We start from the raw sequence: 17,080 nt of genomic DNA, 5'->3' as shown, positions 1-17,080 counted from the left end.
AATGTTAGCTCACCAATGACGGTACTCAACGATTAATTGACTTAGGAGGGAGACGAGCAATTGCACACGTCGTATCTAAGAAATAACAAGATTATTTTTTTTTAATTTGTGCGTGTCATCTAAAGTAATGAAATCAAAAACATGGTCGGAGCGCAAAAACGTGGGAGAATAATTTACTGGCATGAAACGTTTTAAATGTAAAAAATATATTATATAAGCAGTAGACAGCAGTTATGCTAAAGAGAACATCATCTATACGTCATCTATTGAGAATTAATAATTTTTTAAAATTTATATTTATAAATATAAGTTTTAAAATATTTAAATTTTTTTTTAAATTTCTATTATTTGTTAAAGCATAATTAACGAATAATAGAAATTATACAAACTTTCATAAACATTATTTTGTCTACTTACATAATTTTATGTGGTAAAAGTTTGCGATAAAAGGCTATAGATTAATTTTTATTTGATCTTTGATTCTATTGGCTCTGGAAAATGTATAATTGCGTTGCAGTTTTCTTTCGCAACATCGCAAGTTTTTGCTGATTTATCGTAAATTGATATTTCTGCTATATTAATGCTATACTGATATAATGACTAATTAGTTTTTAGCAAGTTGTCACTCAATATTTTGTAATGTAAACAAGGAAATTTTAACAATACTCGACCAATACTATTAATTCTTTAGCTAAAGGTATGCAAAATGAATTTTTCTTCCTGTCTTAAGTCTCCCTTTACTTCTCTCGAATCAATACGTCCGATATATTATTCGTAATCTCGTTAATCTCGATTATTGTAAATCTTGGCGGACGAAGACGCGAGTCCGTGCCATGCCATTGACGTTGATCGTTTCTAAATGTGTCACAAATCGCAATGATTGTACATTCTCTAATTTCATTTTCCAACACAATTTAATACAAGAATGTGTACATAACCGGCAATTCCAGCACCATGTCCGTTCGATGTGATGTAATGATATTGTAAACGTAACGAGAGATATATTAATATATTACACAGAGACACATTGTGTGTGTGATTAGCATTGTACTCTGCGTAAATCTACAGAGAAATAAATATACTCGATTACTTAAACGCTACCGATTTCATTTTCAGAGCAAGGTATGCCAAAATTTCATTATTATTCATTTATTAAGTTATCGGTAATTTAAGTTATTTTTTTATAGAAGAGCAGATTGACTTAATCCTAAATAATTTTTAATAAGTGATTCGTAATTATTTTTTATTGTGTTTTCAGATTTTATAGTTAATGTTATTTACATATAAATTTGCATCGTTACAGCTTAAAGGAAAGTAAGGACTGCTGGGAAATACAGTTAATAAATTTTCTAATTTTTTCTATTAAAAATTGTGATCGCTGTTGTGGAAAAATTATAAATATGAAAATTTTAGTTTAAAATTTTTATTTTATTGTATTTATTTTTTGTTTTGATATGTTTCAGTATATTTTGTTGTTGTGTTATTCTACTTTTTTACTTCGTCGGGCTTTTGCGATAGCTTAGATCTAGCTAGGACAAAATCGTTTATGTTCCAGTTATTTGGCGCCAGGGTGATTTCCCATATCTGCAACAGGTAAAATACGATTGTGTGATTAGAATGAAATAAATGTTCAATTTAAATTATAATTAATTTTTACAATTTTTTATTATAATGCAACATTTTGAAGTTATTTGAGTAGCACATTTGTATCAACATGTTATACTTCATATTCCACAAAAAATGGAAAATAATTTTCCGACGTTCAAAATCGAGTAATTTTTATCGATCATTGAAACTCGACAAAAAATTATTTGCATACCAAAGATTGAAAAAAATTTGAAATCTTCAAGTTTGTACTTTTTGTGCTTTTAATTTTTTTTTAATTTTTAATTTTTATTAATTCGAAAGAATAAATTCTTTTGTTTTTAAAATTTCGTACATTGAACGGTACAACGGTACAACGTAATAAAATGTTTTTTTTTTTCGCGGAATTTATGACAAGTATCAAAAACTAAAACATTTTACCTACAAAACATGTTTTTTAAAATTTTACTACGATTTTTTTGTTTGGTCAAGTTAAAAGACTTTGAAGCTAAACCTGTATTTTTACTACGTAATGCTACTGCTGATGGTAAACGTTACTTTTCGCAAAATTTAAGGTTACTTTTAAAGTTGCATAATTCAGACCAAAAAAATCGTAGGAAAATTTGAAAAAAAACCGCGTAGTGTAGGTAAAATGTTGTAGTTTTTGACACTTGTCACAAATTTTGCGATAAAAATTGTTTTATCAAGTTACATAGTGTTGAAATACGTATTATTTTTTCAAACATGCATATGTAATTATTATTTATTCAGTATATTTATTATTTTGCTCAAATTTAATTAAAAATTTTTTTTTTTTACAGATTTACGGTGCAGAAATAAGAAAGAATGCAGAATAAAGAAAATATAAATTATTATATTATTTTTTAAAAATCATACCTGTACGCGAGGCGGCACCTGTAGGCAGTAGATCACTGCATCTGCAATATCTTTATCATGTAGCATAGGTAAGTTCTTTTCAGCTTCGGGGAAATTATCCAATACCATATCTGTTTTTACGACGCCAGGGCTGATGCTCTGTTGTTTTGAAAATATCGTTTAGTTACAGAATATATTTGTTATTTTATTATTATTATTGCAAATCTCTGATTATCTCTTATGATATATTATCAAACTAAGTTATTTATTGACATGCATGTTTATTTACTAGCTTTGATTAATATTGCATATGTCTGAAGAACTTTCAACAACAATTTTAACATAAAAATCTGCATACCGTGACTATTACATCGACTTGAGCGACTTTTACTTCGTTGCGCAGAGTTTCAGTCATGCCAGTGATAGCATATTTACTAGCACAATACACACTCAATGGCATAACCATGTTGCTTGCATAATGTCCTGCTATACTGTAAATAAAATGAAAAAAAATTAATAGTGTCAAAAAAGAGTCAAAAAAGTAAAACAAGTAACGGTAAAATGGTTGAAAACCGTATCTTAAATCATGAATATACATATATAAACAAATATATGATAAACATGAATTTTCATGAAACAAAATACGATGAAAGTTGGAATGCACATCTTTTGATATTCTCAAAAAATCGTCAAAATTGTAAAAATATATATGTTGGCAAGAATAATTTTGTAAAAAGAATATTTAACTTTAGGATTTCGGTAAGAATTAACAAACTGAAAGCAGATGTCATCTGACAGCGCGTATCAGCTGCAAATTAGTTTTTCGATATACGCACTACTGCTAGTTAGCATAGATCGCACATTTAATTTTTTACCGCTTCTTGTCGAATCAATATTCAGAAATTGTTTGTTTTACAAAATCATTAATTAATCGAATTATCAAAATATTTCTTTGCGAATATTTCTTATAATTATTTTAATTAATGTATGCTACTAATTGATTTATTCTCCAGTTAAAGTCTATTTCGCGCGCGCATTTAATACACTTAATAATAAAGTATAGAATAATTTATTCTGTACCTGTTAATATTAATGATGTGACCTGACGCTTTTCGTTTTTTAACGGATTGCGTTAACTGTCGCGAACAAATTGCCGCTGCGATTACATTCACATCCAGAATTTTGTGATATTCATCCGTCGATCCCTCTTTTAACAAAGAATTGCGAATAATATAAAATGTGTAAAACCAACTTAAAATATTCCTATTATAAAGATATTAAAAAAAACACACTAATTTTACGGATAATTAAAATTGTGTTGCTTCTAAAAAATATCCAACTCGGTTTTAAGGTAATAAGTACTTTCTCGCAACAAGCATAATTCGAACAGAATCGAAACATTTTAGTAGTAATAATTTTTAAAATCTTAAAAAAATTGGGCATTTTGAGGCCATCTTTGATAAATAGAATTATCAAAGTAATTTATTTAAGTTTTAAAAAGTTAAACACCAATTATGTGCTTTGCTGATAAAATTGTACAAATAATTGCAAATAATTGAGATATTTATTTTATCTTCTAAACGGCTCATATCGTTCTTTTTTTTTTTATCTGTTTTATTTTCAAAACTTTAATTTATCAATAAGCCATTAATGGCAAATAAAACTTCTAATTACGTTATTAATAATAAATTAATATATAAATTTGATAAAGTTTACTATTATACGAAAAAGTATTTATAGTTAAATCGCGTTTTCGTAAAAGAAGGAAAAAAGAAAAAAAAGGAGAAAATATCGTAATTTACCTATAATCGATTGTGTGGAAGTCACACCGGCGTTATTGATGAGCACATCAACACCGCCCAATTCTTTCTCCGCCCATTGGAACACATTAAGAATATCTTTTTCTTGTCGGACATCACATTGCATTGGATATACTTCCGCTTTAAATTCGCGTTTAAGAGACGCTGCCAATTGTTGTAAATTTTCCAATCTCCTCGCGACGGCGATCACTTTCATACCATTTTCAGCGAGAGCACGGGTTACTTTCGCGCCAATTCCTACACTCGCTCCGGTAACTAACGCAACTTTCCCCGCCCAACGTTCCATTGCGATATAAATTTTATGTCGGACTGTCGATCTGTTGAGTCGCTGCTGTTCTTTTATAGTTATACCCTCACCAATGTTGGCTCGGCAATAACGGTACTCAACGATTAATTGACTTAGGAGGGAGACGAGCAGTTGCACACATCATATGTGAAAAATGACAAGATAATTTTATTTTAATTTGTGTCTAAAGTAATAAAATCAAAAACGTGACCGGAGCGCAAGAACGTGAGAAAAAAAATTTACTGCCATGAAATATTTTAAATCGCTAAACATTATCTGCTTATACAATATAATTTTTCACATTTAAAATATTTCATGTCAGTAAATTTTTTTCTTCACGTTTTTGCGCTTGGAGGTCACAGATTGAAATTTTAATTTATAACCTTTTGTCGTAAGCTCCTGCTAGATAAAATTAAATAAATAACATACAAAATATTGTTTGCGAAAGTTTGTATAACTTCTATTATTTGATAAAGTATACTCTACTTAATTTTATTTGGTAGAAACTTACGATAAAAGGCTATAAATTAAGATTTCAATCTGTGATCTCCGATTCTATTAGCTCTGGAAAATGTACGATTGCGTGTTGCTGTTTTCTTTCGTAGCATCGCACAGTTTTTGCTGATTCATCATAAACTGATATTTTTGCTATACTAATTTGCTATACTGATATAATGACTAATCAGTTTTTAATAAGTTGTTATTCAATTTTTGTAATGTAAACAAAGAAATTTTAACAATACTCGACCAATGCTATTAATTCTTAAGCTAAAGGTACACAAAATGTATTACTATTCCTGTTTTAAGTCTCCTTTTACTTCTTTCGAATCAATTATTGTAAATCTTGGCGGACGATGATGCGAGTTCGTGCTATGCCATTGATGTTGATCGTTTCTAAATGTGTCACAAATTGCAATGGTTGTACATTTTCTAATTTTATTTTCCAGCTCAGTTTAATACAAGAATGTGTACATAACCGGCAATTCCAGCATCACGCCCGTTTGATGTGATGTAATGAAATTGCAAACGTAACGAGAGATATGTTAATATTATATTACACAGAGGCACACTGTGTGTCTTATTATACTCTGCGTAAATCTGCAGAGAAATAAATATACTCGATTACTTAAACGCTACCGATTTCATTTTCTGAGCAAGATATGCAAAAATTGCATTATTATTCATTTATTAAATTATCGGTAATTTAAGTTTTTTCTTACTGAGGAGCAGATAAACTTAATTCTAAATAATTTTTAATAAGTGATTCGTAAATAATTTCGATTTTATTTTCAGATTTCACAATTAATGTTATTTACATATAAATTTACATATAAATTTGTAAATTACCGTTACAACTTAAAAGAACCGTTACAACTTAAAAGAAAGTAAGTATTGCTGGGAAATACAATTAATAATTTTTCTAATTTTTTTAAATAAAAATTGTTATTACAGTTTTGGAAAAATATATAAATATGAAAATCTTAGTTTAAAATTTCTATTTTACTGTATTTATTTTTTGTTTTGATATGTCTCAGTATATTTTGTTGTTTTGTTATTCTACTTTTTTATTTTGTCAGGCTTTTGCGATAGCTTAGAGCCAGCTAAGGCTGAATCGCTTAAGCCCCAGTTATTTGGTGCTAATGTGATTTCCCATATCTGCAACAGATAAAATACGATTGTTTAATTAGAATGAAATTAATGTTCAACTTAAACTATAATTAATTTGTGCAATTTATTATTATAATGCAACATTGTGAAGTTGTTTGAGTAGCACATTTGTATCATCATATTATACTTCGTATTCCACAAAAAATGGAAAATACTTTTCCGACGTTCAAAATCGAGTATTTTTTATCGATCATTGAAACTCGACGAAAAATTATTTGCATACCAAAAATTGAAAAAAATTTGAAATCCTCAAGTTTGTACTTTTATGTGCTTTTAATTTTTTTTTAATATTTTTAATTTTTATTAACTCAAAAGAACAAATTATTTCGTTTTAAAAATTTTGTACATTCAACACTACAATACAATAAAAAAATTTTTTTTGCGGCATTTATAACAAATGTCAAAAATTACATTTTGCTTACAAAATACGTTTATATAAATTTTACTACGATTTTTTTTTAGGTCGAGTTATACAACTTTGAAGCTAAACCTGTATTTCTACTACGTAATGCTACTGCCGATGGTAAACGTTACTTTTCGCAAAATGTAGGGTTAGTTTTAAAGTTGCATAATTCAGACAAAAAATTATAGGAAAATTAAAAAAAAAACCGCGTTGTGTATGTAAAATGTTGTAGTTTTTGACATTTGTTACAAATTTTGCGATAAAAATTGTTTTATCAATTAACAGAGTACTGAAATACGTATTATTTTTACGAACATGCATATGTTATTATTATTTATTCAATATAATTTTTATTTTGCTCAAATTTAATTTTTTTAATTTTTTTTTGCAGATCTACGGTGCAAAAATAAGAAAGAATGCAGAATAAAGAAAATATAAATTATTATATTATTCTTTAAAAAACTTACCTGTACGCGAGGCGGCACCTGTAGGCAATAGATCACTGCATCTGCAATATCCTTATCATGTAGCATAGGTAAGTGTTTTTCAGCGTCGGGGAAGATTTCTAATATCATATCTGTTTTTACGGCGCCAGGGCTGATGCTCTGTTGTTTTGAAAATATCATTTATTTCTTAATAACAGTATATATTTGTTATTTTATCATTATTATTGCAAACTTCTGATTATCTCTTATGATGTTGAAAAAGAGATATTAAATATTATCAAACAAAGTTATTTATTGACATACATATTTATTTACTAGTTTTGATTAACATTGCACAAGTCCGAAGAACTTTTAACAACAATTTTAATATAAAAATTTGCATACCGTGACTATTACATCGATTTGGGCGGCTCTTAATTCGGTGCGCAGAGTTTCAGTCATGCCAGTGATTGCATATTTACTGGCACAATACACACTCATTGGCATAACCATGTTGCTTGCATAATGTCCTGCTATACTGTAAATAAAATAAAAATAAATTAACAGTGTCAAAAAAAGAGTCAAAAAAGTAAAAAGAGTAAAGGTAAAATGGTTGAAAACCGCATCTTAAATCATGAATATACATATATAGACAAATATATAAGCATGAGTTTTAATTAAACAAAAAACGATGAAAGTTGGAATGCACGTTTTTTGATACTCTCGAAAAATCGTCGAAATTGTAAGAATGAATATTTTGGCAAGAATATTTTTGTAAAAAGAATATATAACTTTAGGATTTCGGTAAGAATTAATAAACTGAAAGCAGATATCATTCGATAGTGCGAATCAGCTACGATTTAGCTTTTTATGACACATTACTGCTGGGTAGCATAGATCGCACATTTAATGTTTTACCGCTTCTTGTCGAATCAATATTCAGAAATTGTTTGTTTTACACAAAATTATTAATTAATCGAATTATCAAAAGATTTCTTTGCAAATATTTCTTATAATTATTTTAATTAATATATGTTACTAATTGATTTATTCTCCAGTTAAAGTCTATTTCGCATTTAATACACTTAATAATAAAGTATAGAATAATTTATTTTGTACCTGTTAATATTAATGATGTGACCTGACGCTTTTCGTTTTTTAACGGATTGCGCCAACTGTCGCGAACAAATTGCCGCTGCGATTACATTCACATCCAGAATTTTATGATATTCATCCGTCGATCCCTCTTTTAACAAAGAATTGCGAATAATATAAAATGTGTGAAACCAACTTGAAATATTTTCATTATAAAGATGTTAAAAAAAGCATCATTAATTTTACGGATAATTAAAATTGTGTTGATTCTGAGAAATATCCAACTCGGTTTTAAGGTAACAAGTACTTTTTCGCAATAGAAGCATAATTCGAACAGAATCGAAACATTTTAGTAGTAATAATTTTTGAAATCTTAAAAAAATTTGGCCATCTTGAGGCCATCTTTGATAAATAGAATTATCAAAGTTATTTATTTTACAAAGTTAAACATCAATTATGTGTTTTGCTGTTAAAATTGTGAAAATAATTGCAAAAAATGGAGATATTTATTTTATCTTCTGAACGGCTCATATTGTTCTTTTTTTTTATCTTTGTTTTATTTTCAAAAATTTAATTTATCAATAAGTTATTAATGGCAAATAAAATTTCTAATTACGTTATTAATAATGAACTGATATATAAATTTGATAAAGTTTACTATTATATGAAAAACTATCTATAGTTAAATCGCGTTTTCGCAGAAAAGAAGGAAAAAAAGGAATAAAGAAGAAAATATCCTAATTTACCTATAATCGATTGAGTCGAAAGCACACCGGCGTTATTAATGAGCACATCAACACCGCCCAATTCTTTCTCCGCCCATTGGAACACTTTAAGAATATCTTTTTCCTGTCGGACATCACATTGCATTGGATACACTTCCGCTTTACATTTGCGTTTAAGAGACTCTGCCAATTGTTGTAAATTTTCCAATCTTCTCGCGACGGCAATCACTTTCATACCATTTTCAGCGAGAGCTCGAGTCACGTCCGCGCCAATTCCTACACTCGCTCCGGTAACTAATGCAACTTTTCCCGCCCAACGTTCCATCGGGATAATAATTTTATGACGGACTGCTGATCTGCTGAGTCGTTGTTGTCCTTTTAAAGTCTTACCCTCACCACTGTTAGTTCACCGATAACAGTAATCAAGGAGTTGGGGGAAGACAAACATTTGCATATGTCATATTGAAAAATGACAAAATTTTTTTTTTTAATTTGTGTTTAATGTAATAAAATCGAAACATGGTTGGAGCGCATCGAAGAACGTGGGAAAAAGAATTTACTGGCATACAATATTTTAAATGGAAAAAAATATATTATATAGGCAATAGGCAGGAGTTATGCTAAAGAAAACATCATGTAAACGTCATTACTTTAACGACTAATAGAAGTTATAGAAACATTCACAAAATATTTTATTTGTTGTTTATTTAATTATATCTGTTAGGAATTTGCAATAAAAGGCTCTGAATTAAGTTTTCAGTTAGAGATCTTTGTTTGTATTGACTCTGGAAACGTACAATTGCGTGTTTCTTTCGTGGCATCGCACAGTTTTTGTTAATTCATCGTAAACTACTATCTCTGCCATGCTATCCTATACTATACTAATCCTATACTAATGCTATGCTAATATAATGACTAATCAGTTTTTAGCAAGTTGTTACTCAATATTATATAATGTTAACAAAGAAATTTTTTATTTACCGCGATTTGTTAAATTCGAAGACTTGTCTATTATTCTATATAATTGTTGTTCGGTTTATTGTTAGAGGAATTTTAATTATAAGATTTCATCATGAGAATATTTTTTCAGTTGTAAGATCTGTTGAATGGAACGAATACAAAAGCGCGTATATGAAAACGTACGTAAAAATGATGAAGAGAGCTCTTAAAGTATTTATAGATACATGTTTTGTATAAATAATTATGAAGATTTGGACGAATCAAATAACATAGTTATGTACGTTTAGATATTATAATTGCGCAAGCATTAACATCACGATAAAATTACAGATTACATGTCGATCACACGTCTTATAATGTGTATTACTTACACACATGTGTATTACAATGATAATTTTTTTCGAAATTCTTATATTAGACAATTCCCTAATATAATAATAATTGCAAATATACATCACACATATTTTTACTGATGGCAAACTCTTAATGTTAACATTTTCGTAAAAATTAAAAATTTGAGCAATGTATAAAAAATTTTAGTTGTTGAATAATTTTAATTAACGGTAATTATTGTAAAACACGCTTTCAAGTGTGGATTTTGCAAATTTTAGCAAGTAATTTACTTTGTCCGATCTTGAGTACGGCTCCTTTTGCTAGTATATAAACTTAAACAGGATCAACGGGATAATACGAGGGACACGGACCGTTCAATAGAAGGCATCCTTCTACCAAAGGATTAGCAAACTCGTTAGGGTGGTCGGTTACGGTCTGCTCCTAATAATGTACATCATATCGGTTTGCGCGACGGAAATATTTGATCGTGTTTCATGTACATGCAATTGCTAATATATGAGCATACAGCATAAAAACACAGAAAATAACTGTTTGGATAGATAAAACTGAAGTTATACTTAATTGAATGTGTATTCGAGTAGCAAATAGATAGTATAATCGCAAAATAAATTTTTTTTCCTTTAGTTTATCAATCTTATCAATATGCTTAAAAAAAGTTTAATAAGTTCACTTTTAAACATAGCCGCGCTGGATATTATTATTTGTTATACATTTTTTAAAAACAATTACACAATCTATATACGTTTCGGCCAATTTTTGACAATCTGCATATAAAACAAAATTTAAAAAATTTTGACTTTACTTGTGGATGTGCGATATGAATTGTATAATTACTTTAAAAAATTTATAACAAGCGATAATATTCAACGCGGCTTGACCGTAATATTTTTATTTATAAATTTTAAGATAACTTTAAAATTTTCTCATCAGTTGTTGCTTTTCGGAGTTGAAAAGCAGTTTGTCAAAATCGATTGAATAACATTGAATATCCAATCGTATACATTTTTTATTCCATGTGTCAATTTACGTTTTATATATATATATATAGTTGTGCTTCTGGTAATAAATTCGATAAAAACTATTCTAAACTATTTAAAAGCGGCGATGACGCTTACGTTTGCAAGGCTGAATTCTTACGAATCGAAACGATGTTCAATGTGGGTTATCAGTAAAGTTCCGAGTCAAAAAGCAGACGCAGACGACGGCGTAGGTCAAAGTGGCGAACGGTAACAATGATAGCAAGTGAGGAGAAAAGATTTTGAATATCGCTGATGGTGCTGCCCTGAAGAGTCCTCCGTAGTGAATTTCCGCTTTTAACTTGCTTTCGCTCGTCGTTTTTTGTCCCCGCCCACTCGTTTGCAGGGGTGGATTTGTTTTTAAGAAATTCGAGTAAAAGTTCTGTAACTTTAGCAAACACGTGATTTTAGTAGCATCGGGTTGCTTGAGAGAATGCAATTGTGCATTATAGGTAGTGCAAGAAATTTAATACATCGCCCATGTGTGCAGACAGATAAAGGAAACTAGTTTTGCCGACTTTAAAAGAGATCCGCGCTTTAATATGGATGAGATAATAGAAAAGAGATAAATTGAATTTACGATTATGATTCCTGAAAGGTGATCGAATCGTGTATATCTTTTTTTTCGCTTTTTTTCGAATGCGATGAAGGACATGGAATGAGATAAAGATGTGTGGAATTTCGATTTTTTAGAATACTATTGCGGTTATAAAAGTAGAGGATGAATAAGAATAAGAGATAATAAGAAACACTTACATAATTTACATAATTAATTTAAACGTAACGAATAATTCATCGTGATGAATTATTGCCGAAAGTAACGTTACGTGTAACAGTTTTACTTGGTGAAAACTTGCCACTCAGCAACTTTTAATTCCCTTTGCCCGAGGCGCAAAAAATATGACGAAATTTGCGCCTAGAGATGTGCCGTGAGATATTTATTACAAAAAAAAACACGTGTAATGTTTCTTGTGACATTGTTACGCAAAAAACTTGCATAGATTTGCATTCATTTAATCGTACGTGGCAAGAGATGCTTCCGAAGAGTAGAAGCAAAAATGAAATGCATCTAGCTGCAATTAATTCTCTATTCAACCTAGACTCTCAAAGCTTCTAAATGTACGATATGATGAAGAGAAACAATTTTATAAATCCATTAACTTTTTATGAATAATGATTTAGCAATAAATGCGTGGGACAATTTTTAAGTACTTACACGCTTCTAGTAATCTTTATTTTTTTATAGCGCTATAGAGGTTTATGTAACAAGATAACAGAGCACGTATAAAACATATACTAAACTGTGCTATTAGGTGCATCAATGTATGGGTCATTACATCATTTTGCATAATTCTACATTGTTCTGGCCGTCAGTTCTATCCACATGGCTGATTGCACTTATTTTCCTATCAAGGTCATTCAGTCCATAAATATCTACTGCTTTAATATCTTCAATTGTCGAACGTAGAAATAAATTTTGATATCCCAATAAATTTAAATAACATTATTCAAATTTTGTTTTTGTAAATAATTAAAATTTACAAAAATGCTGAAAAGAGAAAGCAAATTTTAAAAAATATCAGATTTTGATTGCACGAGAAACTTAGAAAGTTAAATTAATGAATTATTTTATAGCTATTCAAAGCTTATCAAAATCGAAAAAAAAAAAATTATTACAAGTGTTTTCTTCTTAGAGTTGTAGGACAGTAATCAATTTATATTTTCGCGAGTGTGATTTTTACAACTCATAGAAATTGTGAAAAGAAAATGGAAAAAGTAATTAGTAGCGGCAAAACAATGCAAGTCATCCGTCTGTGATGAACTTCCGTTGGTGTAATGAGAGTAAGAAACGGGTGAATCGTGGAGATTAGATTCGGATAGGAAACGATAGTGCGGAGATTTCTGCTCACGAACAAGGGATTAAAGATCTACGAGTGGCCCGCTTGGGATTAAAGTTAGATGATACGGGAAAGTACACGACGTGAACAGCGCGACGAGCGGGATTGCGGCGATTTGTATACTATGTTTTTGATCGTTAGACTGTTTCTGCGCAATTATGTTTTGCTAATTTAACGATTAATAAATCAAATCTTTAAAATTGGCTCTTATATTAAATCAATAATTTAAAAGGAAAAAATAAGCTACTAGAGTCGAAGCTAGGTAATATTGTTCAGCAAATCATTTATTTTTCAAAACATGTTCATAAACGTTTCGACCTATTTGTTTTTGGTCATCCTCAGTGTAAAATAATTATTAATTATTCCTTGTTGTATAACGCTTCAATCTTGAATATTAAAAAATTCCGATTTTTTGGTTTTTTTTATTATTCATACGATTTGCATCTTAATGTCAGAAGTCTTATGTTTAAATTATGTTAAAATATAACACGATGTCGAAACGATGGCGAGTAGCTTATTTTTTCCTTTTAAATTATTGCTAATTTAAATTTAGTTTTTCCATTTGTACATTTATACACGGAGAAAATTTTATATTAAAAATTATTGGGATGCGGTAGTAGCCGCAGATCATAAGAGAAATTACAATTAAATATTATGTGCCATTATGTGAAAAACGTAATAAAAATTTTTATAATCTCTTTACGGCGGCTACTGCCGTACATAGTAATTTTTTATATAAAATTTTCTCCATGTACATTTTTTATTATTACTATATACGCGCGAAGTAATAAAATAAAGTCATGCAATAAAGAAATGATTGAAAATTGATTTGTCGATAAGGAAAATGTAAAGAGTCGGAGAATGTTGCATCGAATATAACAATTTATATATTCTTCGTATATTCTCTTGCATCACTTCAAACTAAATGTACTTCTAGCATATTTAATACGCATTTATCTCTCATTTATTTTCATTGCAAATTCATATTGCGTCGCTAATAAACATCTTCTCAGTGCCATTTCACAAATGCGTTTCAAGTACTACGTATTCCGATGTACACATTCTATTTTGCTTCTATTAGAGATTTATTTATACAATAAGCTTGAATCTTTTGTCTGAGCCTTTAATTGTCACACTGTTCGTTGAGATTGGTATTGTTGTCCAAGATATGATATGATTTGGGATGAAAAGGGAGATATCCTCAGGTTCCAAAAGGAACGCGTTGTCGCCTTCGCGCGCAAAGTTTCGGTCGCTTTCCAAGTTCTATGTATGGTATTGCCTATCTTTCGCTTTACGTGCAAATTTGCAAGTTTTAGAACAAAAGGAAATACTTCTTGCTAGACGAAGGCTACGTATCTGTGATATAACTAAATGATGAGATTTCCAATCGTTTGTACGCAATTTTCTGGAATAGATTCTGGAATAGAAACAAGAAATATCGTCTCAATGTTTTAATCAAAAATTAAAATTAAAATCAATCTCTGAAACTCTGCTATGAAAATTAAGGTCGGTACTGTAATGCGCATGTGACACCTTGTATGTGAAAATGAATTTCGTATCGAAGGACGTGATGGGATGTGTCGCTCATCCTGTTTGGAGGTGACGGAAATTGCGAGCCGCTACCAGATTTGGTCCGATTGAAGACACTCAATGACAGAAGCTCGCAATTGTCTCACGTAGGTGTTAATTTTTTTCACGAGACCTACTTTGAACAAGTGCTGGTATGATTCTCAATGTGATCATAAAAATGCTAATGTCACGATGTGTCTTTGCAATTTAAAATTCTGTTCAAGGTGAATGAAAAATTGAAATATTATCAAGATATTTTTTTATTTCTTGAAGTTACGTAATTATTATAGATTCTAAAAGCTACAATTTTTATGTCATTTTTTAGAATGACACAAGCAATGATAAATGATTGAAATATCCGTGTTTATTTTTTTACGAGATTTCCTACTTTGAATAAACGCCAGTGATTCTCAGCGAGATCACAAAAATGCAATGTCACGATGCATTTTTGCAATTTAAAACTGTTTAAAGTGAATTAAAATTGAAATCAAAATATCTTTTTCATTATTTCTCGAAGTTATCTAATTAGATTCTAGAAGCTAAAATTATATATATATACGTGATATATCATTTTTTAGAGTGATACAAACAACATGATGAATGATTTAAATACCTGTCTTTTTTTTTTTTTACGTGACCTCTTACTTTAATGAGCGCCAATATGATTCTCAGCGCGACGATGAAAACGCAATGTCACGATACAACTTCATTGTAATTATTCTTACATGCAGTTACGTACTTTATTATTATTCAATTATGATTAATGGATAATATGAATGATTATCATAATAAGAGAAAAAACATTGGAACCTTGAATTTTTATGTTGTGAACGAATTTTGCCATGAAATAAAAATTAAGAATGCATTTAATTCTTTTAATCGCGGTACGGTACGAATTGGAATATTAACTCGCGCATATACATAATGCGTCGCTTTACTATAGAGAAGTCCGTATAACTCGAGGACTCTCGCTCAACGAAAGATTGACGTGCAATTAAATCACGTCCGATACGAGCCTCTTGCATCGAAAATGTACCGCTATAGAATCTACGTCGTCGTAATCAAGGTCGGTAAAATTTCGCGTTGGCAAGGAGTTTATAATAATAATTCCAAATTATTCTAATGCATTATGTAAATATCATGTGTGATGTTAACAGTTAACATTTAACAGTTTTGTGAGATTCTTAATATAATTAAAATAGTAATTAACTCTATAGCGCGTCATTTTTAATAAACTTTTAATAACACATAAAAGTCTATGGATGTATATTACATTTTTACATCAATAGCATAGAAGCAATAGCATATAGCACGCTATAATTTAAAATGACATTGCAAATATATCATTGGGATAATGGCATAACAGAATGTCCTATGGAAAGTTACTGAAACTAATTAGCTGTCATGCTAAATTTTGCTAACTTTAATAAAAATTAAGTCGCTTTTAAAAAACTATAAAAAACTTTATGTAACAAAAGTCACAGTTACAGTTATAGTTTCTGAAAGTGATTTTTGTTATAATTCTGACAATGCACACTCTTCGAAAATATATATACCATTAAAATTAGCAACATTTGACATTTTCTATGAACATTTATTTAATAATAAAAATATTGTCTTTAGTTTATATGTATAAATAAAACTGCAAAGTATTCTCTGTTAGAGAGTATTTTACCTTTTTCGCTTTTTATATGCATAAAAATAACAGCTAATTAATTTCAGCAACTTCTCATCCTGTATGTAAAATTTACGAGCAAGCATCTATTTTGCATCTATTTTGCATCAAATAATATATATTTAATATGTATGTGATTCAGAAAATGTTCTTCATTTATTGCTAGGAATTGTATAAGATACCAAGCGACAGAAAAATATGTGTGTAATATGCAAACCTATGAGGTATATCCCTACGGATATCCCGTTGTAGAAGTTCTGATCCTCCCATGAGAACGTGCGCAGTCTTACTGGGAATGGGTCTCGCATGATCATTTTGCGAGAACGAATGATACGCACTTTTGCAAAGATCCCGATATAAAATAGCCTCTACCCTCACTTTGTAATCTTCGTGCGATTATCTTGAAATTTCTTGTCGGCTTTGCCGGACTGAATCCAATCTTCACTGGTAAAAAAACATAAGAAAAACGAGAAAGCGGGAATGTGTCGATGTCAACATCTTGTATAATTATGTTCTTATCTTGTTTAATAGAATGACGTATTTCTAAGATAAGAAAAGAATCGAAAGAAGAACCAAGCGCGATGAATTTGTTCGATAAACTAGACTTTACTTCGATGCAGAATGTGAAGAAATGAGAGATTGTGGAACCCGCGAACCCGCATCGCATTGTTAAAAGAAACTTATAGCGACGGGGAATGAATTTGTGGATAATTTCGATTCATTGAT

The 17,080-nt window shown here is 29.7% G+C and overlaps 2 protein-coding genes across 2 annotated transcripts; both read right to left on the bottom strand.

Annotated features, from left to right (window-relative positions):
- Positions 1-1,407: 1,407 nt before the first annotated feature.
- On the bottom strand, positions 1,408-4,617 carry LOC136996858 (farnesol dehydrogenase-like). Its single transcript, XM_012369254.2, has 5 exons — positions 4,263-4,617; positions 3,541-3,667; positions 2,819-2,951; positions 2,482-2,619; positions 1,408-1,584 (listed from the first exon to the last, which is right to left on the bottom strand). Exons 1-5 carry the CDS (start codon positions 4,564-4,566, stop codon positions 1,486-1,488), a joined length of 801 nt encoding a protein of 266 aa, XP_012224677.1. The 5' UTR covers positions 4,567-4,617; the 3' UTR covers positions 1,408-1,485.
- Positions 4,618-5,830: 1,213 nt separating this feature from the next.
- On the bottom strand, positions 5,831-16,639 carry LOC105673536 (farnesol dehydrogenase-like). The gene is made up of 6 exons (XM_012369253.2): positions 16,572-16,639; positions 8,904-9,280; positions 8,182-8,308; positions 7,468-7,600; positions 7,105-7,242; positions 5,831-6,222 (listed from the first exon to the last, which is right to left on the bottom strand). The coding sequence occupies exons 1-6, from the start codon at positions 16,622-16,624 to the stop codon at positions 6,124-6,126; spliced, it is 927 nt and encodes a 308-aa protein (XP_012224676.2). The 5' UTR covers positions 16,625-16,639; the 3' UTR covers positions 5,831-6,123.
- Positions 16,640-17,080: the final 441 nt, after the last annotated feature.

This window comes from Linepithema humile, chromosome 7 (assembly GCF_040581485.1).
Source record: "Linepithema humile isolate Giens D197 chromosome 7, Lhum_UNIL_v1.0, whole genome shotgun sequence".
Taxonomy (NCBI): domain Eukaryota; kingdom Metazoa; phylum Arthropoda; class Insecta; order Hymenoptera; family Formicidae; genus Linepithema; species Linepithema humile.
This window is presented reverse-complemented; position numbering and strand designations above follow the sequence as displayed.